The following is a 12,683-nucleotide window of genomic DNA, read 5'->3' on the forward strand; positions in this document are numbered from 1 at the left end:
CCAGCCCCCACAACCTTCCATGATCTCTGCGTTCCTCTAATTCTGACCTCCTGAACATCCCTGATGTTAATCTCTCCATCACTGGTGGCCATGCCTTCAGCTGCTTTGACCCTGAGCTCTGGAGTTCCCTCCCCACACCTCTCCCCCTCTCTACCTCGCTTTCATCCTTGAAGACACCCCTTAAAACTGGCCACTTTGACCAAATCTTTGGTCACCTATCCTAATGTCTCATTTGGCTCAGTGTCAAACTGCTTGATAATACTCCTTGGGAATGTTGTTCTATTTGTACTCAAGTGGCAGTTAACTGTCAGTCACTATCACCACCAAGTTGGCAACGCCACTTGCCAACCAATTGGCACTCTCTTCACATACAGTTGTTGTTTTCCCCTTATATTGGTATTCTTGCAAAGTGTCCTGATGACTGCAAGACAAAAAGCTTCGACATTTTTCAGCACCACTCAAGTTCTGTACTACCAAACGACTATTTGCTATATAAATACATGTCGCTGCAGTTCTTGTTGGAGCAGACACTCAAGAGCTGTTCCGTTAACAGGCTCGATGTATTTTGAGACTGATTAATTTGGGCGTAGGTGTGCGAGCCGGGTGGAGAATGAACAACAAATCACCCGACTCAAAATGTACGGTGCAATGGAAGAACAGCTCACGTGGGACGCGAAAAGGCTGAATAGATTGCATCAGGCGGGCCTACCGGGCGGGGATGTCGGGAGGGCCAGTGGAGTGCTCGTCATAAAGTCCACAATCTGGCGCAGCGCCCAGAGGTTGCTCGAGTCATTTCCTTTCCTCATCTGCTCCTGGATCAAACCTTCCAACTCATCTCGGAAAGCCTAATGGGAAAACGGAAAACGAGAAGCTTCGTTACTCGTACTTAGCCTAGCCACCAGCAGAGTGACTGTAAAGTTTCTCGGACGTCCTTCCCACCGGGCTCACGCCCACCTCGGCCTCTCCTCAATTTTACACCTGGATGGGCGAGGCCTAGGCTAGCCTGCCTGGCTTTGCCTTGCCTCAATTGAGACCCTTAGGTGGCCAATGGTTGACCACTGAAGGGGCGTTTACCGCCCAGCCTCAATTTTCAGGCTGGCGGGAGGAGTTCAGGGGCAAGTGAGGGAAGCCCAAAAATTAACGCTGTTAGGCCTCAGGAGGGAAGGAGGAGACTCCAACGCTCCATCAGCACCCTCCTGTTAACATCGGGCAACCCCTACCCCCCACAAAAGGTCTGACTCCTGTAATGACTCCGCACCCTCCTCACACCCCCTGGCATCTCCACTGACACCCCAACCCCCCTCTGCCCAACCCCCCCACGCCCACAAACCCGTCCTGGTCACAATTACCTGGTCCTGGAATCTTGGGACTTAGGTCCTGGGGCCTGCTTGTTGTCCCAGTCCTGTCCACGGCAGCTTCTGGTGCTGCCGGGGCTAGAGAGCTAATAGCCAATCAGATTGGGTCAATGGGTCATTTCTGGGTTACCCCCGGGCAGCGCCTGGGACTGGCTTGACGTGGCCCAGCAACACACCTTCAGACCCAAAGAGCGAGTCCGAGGCTTTCATTCCACCAGTTGGCGCTGGATTAGAAACTGATTCCCAATGCCCCATTTTCTCACCAGGCAACCAATAGAATCAAACGACACACAAGGAGGACATTCGGTCCATCGTGTCTGTACTGATTATTTAAAGAGCTATCCAACTCTTTCCACTCCCGTGCTCTTTTTGGCCTAGAGATAGTCAAAAATCCCTTTCAGGTTGGATCTTGCAGCTTGTGCTTTCAGTCATAGCAACAGGCTTCACCTCCTGCCATTGCTGACACCAAGGCATCACTCTGCTGCTATTTCTAACACGCTTGGAGAGGGGAGGTGGGGGTGAGGTGTTTGTATGGGTTTTGAGCGCACCCCCCCAACTTCTCACAGATTCTGAGCGGAATCGTCTGAACCAGCGCAAAAGATCAGTGAATTTAATATGCAGCTTATGCCCAAGACTGGAGGAAGAAGGCCATTTGGCCCATCTTCAGCCATTCAGACTAGCCAAAGGTCAAATGATTCCCTCTGGCTCAGGGCTTAATTTTCGAGGGACGGTTATCGTGCAGTTGTGCAGTTTTCTGATCCCCACTTTGTGGAGGGAAGGTTGCGTGTCAGGAGGAACAGAACATTACCAGGGCATCCGTAAATGCACATTCAATGTGCATGGCAGCCACGAGAGATAACCAGTGCTTTACAGTACGGCAGGCTCCGACACATCTTTTGCTCACCGGGCTTTGCAGGATCACAGTCACTCGCTTTTTCTGCTCCATCAGGTTGAAGTCTTGTCTCAGGGTTGGAGCCATGTTCCTCAGCCGAAGGTATTCGGGATCATTCTCGGAGACCCGGTCAAAATAGCACTCCTTTCGGGTGGAGCTTGGTGGGGGCGATACCGCTACTACCTCCTGGGCAGCCTCCCCACTCATCGTTAGATTCTGTTCTGCTGATGATCCAATTTTCTGCACAGGAGATTAAAAAGCAGACAGTCAATTATCTCTGATGAAGGAATCAGATCTTGGCCAATTCCTTTCTCGGTGGGCTGACAGACTCTGGAGCTTGGAGCTTATTCTCCTACTCAACTGACGTTATATTCTGAATATCAGTCTACCCAGTCTACCTCAGGTTACCCTGGAAGGTATCTCAAAAATCTCAGTAACAGGTGAAGCGAGCTGTTTCACGCTGCTACAATGCAGTAGCGACACGAGTGGTATTCGCCACCAACAGGATGCTACCGTCAAGCCAAAAAGACATTCTGTCAATCACACAATTGAGCAATGTGGTATATGAATTTCAGTGCCAGTGTGATGCTAGGTATGTAGGCTGTACGTCCCAAAGACTGGCGGATCGTATCAAACAGCATGTCCCAGCCACTGTTCACAACAATGTACAGACTGTATCCAACCAGCCCGTGCTAGCAAAACTCAAAACACAGTGTCCAACATTAGATGTGATTCCGCAATTGGACAACATTTGCTAAATAACCCTCAGCGTGCTAAGAATTATGCTGACAACCAATTTAAGTCAGGCTTGCAGTGCGGCACATTTGTGTGTACTGGAAGCCAAATATACTAATACACGGGGCCCTATTCTTTGCAGACAGAAAGAACATGTACACACACTGTGCCTGTTCAGCTAAACGAAATAAGTGACAAGCATTCACTGACTCATTCCTTAGGGCAATGCCTTGACCAATCAGGCTCAAGTTGCCTGATTAATTTCAGACAGTGCTTGGCAGTTAACTGTCTGTCGCCATCATGGTGCATTCTCCATGGCAATGTCTCTGCCAATCAGAGTCCACTTGCCAACCAATCAGTACTATCTTCTCATATGGTATAAATTGTTGTTTTCCCCTTATATTGGTTTTCTTGCGAAGAGTACTGATGAGTGCAAGACGGAAAGCTTCAACATGTCTCTTATTTCAGCAATACATCTATCCTATGGGTACTTAAACTTATAGCACTCTCACCCCTGAGTGACAAAGTTCTGGGTTCAAGCCCCACTCGACTCGAGCACAAAAATCCAGGCTGATACTCCAGTGCAGTACCGAGGGAGTGCCGCACTGCCATCTTTCGGATAAGAAATTAAACCAAGGCCACATTTGCCTGATCAGGTGGATGTTAAAAAGATCCTGTGACACTATTTTGAAGAGGAGCAGGGAGTTATCCTCAATGTCCTGGTCAATATTTATCTCTCAGATCAACAGCATACTCACTGGTCATTGTTTATGGGACCTTGCTACGCTCAAATTGACTGCCGCAATTTCCCCATCATAACAATTTATACTACAGGAGAAAAGGGGGCTGACTGGTTGGCAATGCAGCTCAACCAACCAATCAGCATCCTTTTCTCCTGTCGTACAAATTGTTCTGATTGTCTGAAATTTGGAATTCATGTGTTTGTCCTGATGAGTGCAAGATGAAAAGCTTCGGCAACATGTCTCTCTTTTCAGCAATGTGCAAGTTCCGTACTTCGAAGTGAATCTTTTTTTTTTGCTTTGGAGATGGGGTGGGATGTTGGAGAGAAATTCGGGACAACTCCCTTGTGCCTGTACTAAGGCAGGTAAGCAAGTCATTAGCTGCCTCTGTTAGGAGTTAGCCCATCCTCTGTGGGTAGCTCTCTTGCCTCTCAGTCACAAGTTTGTGGGTTCAATGCACATGCCAGACACGTGAGAAAAGAAATAATTTAGGCTGACGCTCCAGTGCAGTACTGTCTTTTGGTTAAAATGTCAAACTGAGGCTCCGTCTTCCCTCACAAGTGGACATAAAGTAGCGCACGGTACTATGTTGAAGAAGAGCAGGGGAGTTCTCCCCCATTCCTGGCCATTATTTAGTCAACATCACATAAACAGATCAGCTGGTCATTATCACGTTACTTTTGTGGGATCTTGCTGTGCGCAAATTGGCTGGTGCGTTCCCTAGATCAAAAGTACTTCATTGACTGTAAAGTGCTTTGGGACACCCTGAGGTCAGGAAAGGTGCTTTGGAAATGCAAAACTTGCTTCTTAAGCACCTTATCTGAAGGATCACAACTTTGAAGTATTTTCTCAGATTCTGAAGTAACTCGTGCAGAATCGTATAGATGCCAGCACCGAAATATCCCACCACACCTGAACTAGAGCACTTCAATTGGGCTGTCTACTTTAATCCTATTTCCATGCCCTTTCCCCATCTCCCATTAATAGTCCTGACTTTCAAGTACTCAATCCCTTCAAAATAACGACCTCTTATCTGCCTCAATTGCCGCATGTGGCAAAACTACCCCTGCTTCAAAATCGTTCTGGGTGAAAATACAACCTCTAACTTTCTTCCCCACCTTCAACCTTCCAGGGCTAAACTTCAGCCCATGTCTCCTGCAACCAATTAGTCAGCCAATGGCAACAATCTTTTGGTCGAGTATCCTCCCCAAATCTTTCATGCTCTCGAAAATCTTGTTTGGGTTCCCTCTTAACCATTTGCTTTGCAATGAGAAAATTCCTCATTTTTCAAGCTTTTCATAACTATAATCTTACATCCCTGACACCACTCGTTGTCACCGTACTGTTTCCAAGGCTCCAATACCCTTCCAACACTGGGATATGTGAAGCAACTGTAGCTTCACCAATGTCTTGTACAACGTTAGCATTAGTTCCTTATTTTGCTATTCAATCCCCCCCCAGTGCCAAACTAGAGTTCTATTTTGCCTTTCCATCCCTACTTTTGGTCCCTTAGCCATCTCTCTATCCGTAAGGCTAAATCCTACAATCCCACACACCTTAACTTTTATCACAAACTGCAATGTGGCATCTTAACAAGCACCTTCGGAAAGTTCACTCAGGCAACAGCCGCTAAATTTTTTTGTCCCTTCCCAGGGTGAAGAGGGGACACCTGATTGCCAAGGAGATACCAGTTGCTGACAGGTCACCAGTTGCTGAGGAGACACTGGTTGCTAGGAGGACACCAGTTGCTGAGGGTGGGTAATTGCCATGTGTGGGGGAAACACCGGGTTTTTTTCATTTGTTCATGGGTTTTGGCTCAGCCAGTGTTTATTGCCCATCCTCAATTACCCTTGTAACAACCACCTTGAGTCAACCACATTGCTGTGGGCCTGGAGTCACATGTAGGCCAGACCAGGTAAGGACAGCAGACTTCCTTCCCTATAGGGCACTAGTGAACCAGATGGGTTTTTATGGCAATCGGCAATGGTTCACAGTCACAGTGAGACTTTTAATTCCAGCGTTTTTTTTATTGGGTTCAAATTCCAACATCTGCTGTGATGGGATTCGTCCTCAGGTCCCCAGAGCATTACCCCTGGGTTTCCAGATTACCAGTCCAGTGACAATACCACTACACCACCGCCTCCCCCGTAAGGCCAGGTGTGTAGATGGCAGTTGCCAAGGGGACTCCGGTTGCTGAGGGGGCTCCGGTTGCTGAGGGGTCACTGTTTGCCGACAGGACACCAGTTGCTGAGGGGGCATCGGTTGCTGAGGGGACATCGGTTGCCGAAGGGACATCGGTTGCCGAAGGGACGCCGATTGCCAAGGGGATACCAGTTGCTGAGGGGGCACCGGTTGCCGAGGGGACCACAGTTGCTGAAGATATTCTGGTTGCCAAGGAGATACCAGCTGCCGACAGGTCACCGGTTGCTGAGGAGACACTGGTTGCTAGGAGGATACCAGTTGCTGAGGAAGCGCTGGTTGCTGAATGGACACCGGTTGTCAAGGAGACACCTGTTGCCGAGGGGACTCCGGTTGCTGAGAAGATTCTGGTTTCTGATGGGACACCGTTTGCCAGGGGAGCACTAGTTGCTGAGAAGGCGCTGGTTGCCGAGAAAGCGCTGGTTGTCAAGGGGACATCAGTTGTATAGGAGATACTGGTTGCCAAGGAGGCACTAGTTGCCGAGAAGACACCGGTTGCTGAGGGGACAACAGTTGCCGAGGATATCCTGGTTGCCAAGAAGATACCAGTTGCAGACTGGACACCGGTTGTTAAGGAGATATTGGTTGCAAGGTGGACACTGGTTGCTGAGGAGGTGCTGGTTGCCAAGGAGACACCGGTTGCCAAGGAGATTCTGGTTTCTGGTGGGACACCGGTGGCTAGGGGGGCACTAGTTGCTGAGAAGGCGCTAGTTGCCAAGGAGACACCAGTTGCCCAGGAGACACTGGTTGCTGAGAAGGTGCTGGTTGCCAAGAGGACATCAGTTGCCAAGGAGACACTGGCTGCCAAGGGGACACCGGTTGCCGATGAAACACAGGCTGCCGAGGGGACACCGGTTGCCGAGGGGACACCGGTTGCCAAGGGGATGCTGGTTGCCAAGGTGACACCATGCTGCCTTTGAAGGAGGGGGTATCATCTCAACCCTGACTTTACCCGGCTTCAACCAAGCAGCCCTGAAAGTGCAGTGATGTGCCTTCAGAGGGAGAGCTGTCTAATTATATCAGGTAAGTAACAGAGGAGAGCTCAGGGGAATAAAATATAATTAATCAAGTATTTACAACAACGTCTTCAGTTAATGTAAGGTAAGCTTGTGTGTGATATTTAAGTGCAAATGAATGGGTCTTCAATCATTATTGAAGGAAAATAACAATTGTCCTTTGTTAACTGGGAATCTATTCCATCTTTTCTCAAGCTTCAGTCCGGCCACTTTGTTTGTCCCTTCCCAGTATCTGTGTCAATCACTAAGCAGGCTGTTGACTATCCACCAGCAGTGACTGGGAAGTGCGGAGATTTCATCAAGAAAGAAATGGAGAAGCTGGAGCTTTCTTCAGCATATGTTGTTTAGTCAGCTGGACCATCTGTGCCCCTGGAGGGTCTGAAGTTGCACCGAGGGTTATATTCTATTTCTGACAGAATACTGGGCTGCACTCATTCAAATCCAATGGCCGAGATGACTCATCGAGTGGAGGAGGCAGTTGGATGAATCCAATTGGCTGGAAATCTAATTGTGTGGAGAAACCAGCCAAGGATTAGGACTAAAGATGCAATTTGGCATCAGGATAATTCGCACTTTCCGCAAAACAAATCATTTTCAAATTCTCTTGCTTCTTGATGGGGGGGTGTCGCTGCAGAACATGTTTATCGTTTCCTTTTTGCGTCAGTGTTTACAACACGTACTCCCATGGCAGGCGTAACACAACAGAGAACTTTAAACATGACCTCAGAAGAGCTCTGTTTACCAGACTCATATTTTTAATCTTTATGTTTATAGTTCAATTGTAATCAGTGATAATTTATGGACCGTTTTGTGTTGCATTCTTCTGTCAAACCAATCACCTCCCCATAACATTCAATGGCATTACCATCAATGAATCCCCCACTATCAACATCCTGGAGGTTACCATTGACCAGAAACTGAACTGGACTAGCCATATAAATACTGTAACTATAAGAGCAGGTCAGAGGCTGGGAATCCTGCAGTAAATAACTCACCTCCTGACTCCCCAAAGCCTGTCCACCATCTATAAGGCACAAGTCAGGAGTATGATGGAATACTCTCCACTTGCCTGGATGAGTGCAGCTCCCACAACACTCAAGAAGCTCGACACCATCCAGGGCAAAGCAGCCCGCTTGATTGGCACCACATCCAAAACATTCACTCCCTCCACCACTGATGCACAGTAGCAGCAGTGTGTACCATCTACAAGATGCAGAAACTTATCAGGGCTCCTTAGGCAGCACCTTCTATGACCACTACCATCTAGAAGGACAAGAGCAGCAGATAGATGGGAACATCACTACCTGGAAGCTTCCCCCCACTCGCCCAAGTCACTCGCCTTCCTGACTTGGAAATTTTTCGCCATTCCTTCACTGTCGCTGGGTCAAAATCCTGGAGCTCCCTCCCTAACAGCACTGTGGGTGTACCTTCACCACATGGACTGCAGAGGTTCAAGAAGGCAGCTCACCACCACCTTCTCAAGGGCAATTAGGGATGGACAATAAATGCTGGCCCAGCCAGCGAAGCCAACGTCCCGTGAATGTATAAAAAAGTAACTGGACCGAGGCATTCATTGCTTTCTCAGACAGCTGCACTCGGCATAGTGCTTCAAGTTTGTGCTGGGGGACACAGATTTGAGGTTTTGGGTGAGATACAGGGCAGGGGGAGCTATGTGAGGAAGAACTTTTTCACACAGCGAGTGGTAATGAGCTGGAACTCACTGCCTTTGAGGGTGGTGGGAGTGGAGATGATGAATGATTTCAAAAGGAAACTGGATGGTCACTAGAGGGGAATAAACTTGCAGGGCTGCGGGGATAGAGCAGGGGGAATGGGACTGACTGGATTGATCGACAGAGAGCTGGCATGGACTCGATGGGCTGAATGGCCACCTTATACGTCGTAAATATCTCTGTCACTTGAAAGGATTGGGCAGACACTGAACAAATAAAGAGCAGAGGCCTTCCACTGATAGTGTGCCTTTCACCTGCCAAAGCGCCTCATAGGTCAGGAGTTATTTTGAATTTCAATCACTGTTATTTCAGAGGCATATACAGAACCCAAGTTGTAGACAGCAAAGTCACACAAACAGAAGACAGAGAACCAACTGACCTGTGTTTCTTAAAATGTTGGTTTGTTGTGGGATAAATGGTGGTTAGGATACAAAAGTAATTCCCTCAATCTTCTTCCAATAGCGCTGGAGTATCTATTACGTCTGGCTTCAGTGAAGCATTTCATGTGAAAGACAGCCCCCCTGACACTGCAGCACTGTCACAGTACAGCACCAAAATGGTAGCACATTCTACACTGGCTCAGAACCTTGAATCTCAAGAGACTACTCAATGTGCAGCCATTTCTGATGTAAGAAAGAAGTAAGATTTGAGTTTCTGTTTCGGGCTCCTCAGGCAGGGACCCCCCCGCCATCTTTAACCTGACACGAGAGGGTATGCTGAGGTGACCTGTTAGGCCAAAGATTAAGTACAAAGAGGAAACCCCCTCACTGTATTCACAGTGTCCCTGACAGAGCTCCAGAGGAAACCTCTCACTGTATTCAGAGTCACTGACAGAATTCCCAGAAGAAACCCTCTCAGTGTATTCAGAGTCACTGACAGAGCTCCAGAGGAAACCTCTCACTGTATTCAGAGTCATTGACAGAATTCCCAGAGGAAATCCTCTCACTGTGTTCACAGTGTCACTGACAGAGTTCCGGAGGAAACCCCTCACTGTATTCAGAGTCACTGACAAAATTCCCAGAGGAAATCCTCTCACTGTATTCACAGTGGCCCTGACAGAGCTCCAGAGGAAACCTCTCACTGTATTCAGAGTCACTGACAGAATTCCCAGAAGAAACCCTCTCAGTGTATTCAGAGTCACTGACAGAGTTCCGGAGGAAACCCCTCACTGTATTCAGAGTCATTGACAAAATTCCCAGAGGAAATCCTCTCACTGTATTCAGAGTCGCTGACAAAATTCCCAGAGGAAATCCTCTCACTGTGTTCACAGTGTCACTGACAGAGTTCCGGAGGAAACCCCTCACTGTATTCAGAGTCACTGACAAAATTCCCAGAGGAAATCCTCTCACTGTATTCAAAGTCACAGACAAAATTCCCAGAGGAAATACCCTCACTGTATTCACAGTGTCCCTGACAGAGCTCCAGAGGAAACCTCTCACTGTATTCAGAGTCACTGACAGAATTCCCAGAATAAACCATCTCAGTGTATTCAGAGTCACTGACAGAGCTCCAGAAGAAACCCCTCACTGCATTCAGAGTAATTGACAAAATTCCCAGAGGAAATCCTCTCACTGTATTCGGAGTCGCTGACAAAATTCCCAGAGGAAATCCTCTCATTGTGTTCACAGTGTCACTGAACGAGTTCCAGAGGAAACCCCTCACTGTATTCAGAGTCACTGACAAAATTCACAGAGGAAACCCTCTCACTGTATCCAGAGTCACTGACAAAATTCACAGAGGAAACCCTCTCACTGTATTCTGAGTCACTGACAAAATTCCCATATGAAATCCTCTCACTGTATTCAAAGTCACAGACAAAATTCCCAGAGGAAATACTCTCACTGTATTCACAGTGTCACTGACAGAGCTCCAGAGGAAACCCTCTCACTGTATTCACATTGTCACTGGCAAGAGTTCCCAGAGAAAACCATCTGACTGTATTCACATTGTCACTGACATGAGTTCCCAGAGGAAACCCTCTCACTGTACTCAGAATCGCTGACAGGGCTCCAGAGGAAACCCTCTCACTGTATTCAGAGTCGCTGACAGGGCTCCACAGGAAATTCTCTCACTCTATTCACATTATCACTGACAAGAGTTCCCAGAGGAAATCCTCTCACTGTATTCACAGTGCCACTGACAGAGCTCCAGAGGAAATCCTCTCACTGTATTCAGAGTCTCTGACAGAACTCCAGAGGAAACCCTCTCACTGTATTCACATTGTCACTGACAAGAGTTCCAGAGGAAACCCTCTCACTGTATTCATATTGTCACTGACAAGAGTTCCCAGAGGAAACCCTCTCACTATATTCACAGTGTCATTGACAGAGTTCCAGAGGAAACCCTCTCACTGTATTCACGCTGTCACTGACAGAGTTCCAGAGGAAACCCTCTCACTGTATTCACAGTGTCACTGACAGAGTTCCAGAGGAAACCCTCTCACTGTATTCACGGTGTCACTGACAGATTTCCCGAGGAAACCCTCTCACTGTATTCATGGTGTCACTGACAGCGTTCCAGAGGAAACCCTCTCACTGTATTCACAGTGTCACTGACAGAGTTCAAAGAGGAAACCCTCTCACTGTATTCATAGTGTCACTGACAGAGTTCCAGAGGAAACCCTCTCACTGTATTCACAGTGTCACTGACAGGGTTACAAGAGGAAACCCTCTCACTCTATTCACTGTCACTGACAGTTACCAAAGGAAACCCTCTCACTGTATTCATGGTGTCACTGACAGAGTTCCAGAGGAAACCCTCTCACTGTATTCACAGTGTCACTGACAGAGTTCAAAGAGGAAACCCTCTCACTGTATTCACAGTGTCACTGACAGATTTCCAGAGGAAACCCTCTCACTGTATTCATAGTGTCACTGACAGAGTTCCAGAGGAAACCCTCTCACTGTATTCACAGTGTCACTGACAGAGTTACCAGAGGAAACCCTCTCACTGTATTCACAGTATCACTGACAGTTACCAAAGGAAACCCTCTCACTGTATTTACAGTGTCACTGACAGAGTTCAAAGAGGAAACCCTCTCACTGTATTCACAGTATCACTGACAGAGTTACCAGGTGAAACCCTCTCAGTGTATTTACAGTGTCACCGACAGTTACCAAAGGAAACCCTCTCACTGTATTTGCAGTGTCACCTACAGAGTTCCCAGAGGAGACCCTCTCACTGTATTCACAGTGTCACCGACAGAGTTCCCAGAGGAGACCCTCTCGGTGTATTGCATTGGCACTGCCACACAGCGCAGAGGAGAACATTTCCCCATTGACAGTGGAGCTGCAGCTTTTGAGTGAAGCTGGTCACTAAGTATTGAGGCGTGCAAGCTGTGTAATAGGGACTAAGAAAGAAAGCTCGTTTGAAACCACAAAGTGTGAAAAGTGAGAGTACTGAATGGATTGCAGGGTAATCTGTTTCCTATGAGCGAGTTACAATGTAAACATTAAGCCCATAATGAATCAGAAATCATTGTTTATTAAGGCCCACAGCCAGTAACAGCTTGGTTTGGTCAACTTTCGCCATGTGATTCTATTCCTACATCACTAGTGGCAGGAGCTGAACCCCCTGTTTAACATTTTTCTGCAATTTGTCAAATTATTTGAAACAAAGGCTTCAAATTGTTGTGCTGCAAAACATTTCCTTTGGAAGAAAGCTCCAGAAGCACTGAGTGCCAAATGAGGCAAATGAGCTCGCTGCACACATTTTGAAAATATTGGTCCTCCCGTTGAAAATGTTAATGAATTTAAAAAATAATTAAATGTTGAAAATGTTTGATCCTTGCATTGCTTCGAGTGCTTGGGGTGACTTTGGGCTCACACTCACTGTAATTAGCCCTTAGTGACAGGCTTACATGATGATTACAGCTCATTACACCTAATAGTCACTGTACTGCCTGATTATAACAATTACACCATCAGTAACTGGCAGCCTCTTTTGTGCAGGGCTGCTATTGGGTGTATGTACTGCAGGAATGAACCTTGCTTTTGCCATCGACAGGCTCACTCTTG

At 47.5% G+C, this 12,683-nt stretch overlaps 1 protein-coding gene across 4 annotated transcripts in view; it reads right to left on the bottom strand.

Moving 5' to 3' along the window:
• LOC144694980 (beta-adducin-like) overlaps positions 1-12,683 on the bottom strand; it is a 165,960-nt gene that overhangs the window by 46,865 nt on the left and 106,412 nt on the right. For all 4 annotated transcript variants that reach the window (XR_013579844.1, XM_078565804.1, XM_078565805.1 and 1 more), the window contains exons 2-3: positions 2,260-2,487; positions 710-845 (exon numbers count right to left, since the gene is read on the bottom strand). Coding sequence is in view for 3 of the 4 variants with exons in the window: in XM_078565804.1 (XP_078421930.1) it covers positions 710-845; positions 2,260-2,454 (331 nt within the window). In the remaining variant the exon portion in view is untranslated. The remainder of the gene's footprint in view (positions 1-709; positions 846-2,259; positions 2,488-12,683) is intronic.

Source organism: Cetorhinus maximus, chromosome 20, assembly GCF_964194155.1.
Source record: "Cetorhinus maximus chromosome 20, sCetMax3.hap1.1, whole genome shotgun sequence".
Taxonomy (NCBI): Eukaryota; Metazoa; Chordata; class Chondrichthyes; order Lamniformes; family Cetorhinidae; genus Cetorhinus; species Cetorhinus maximus.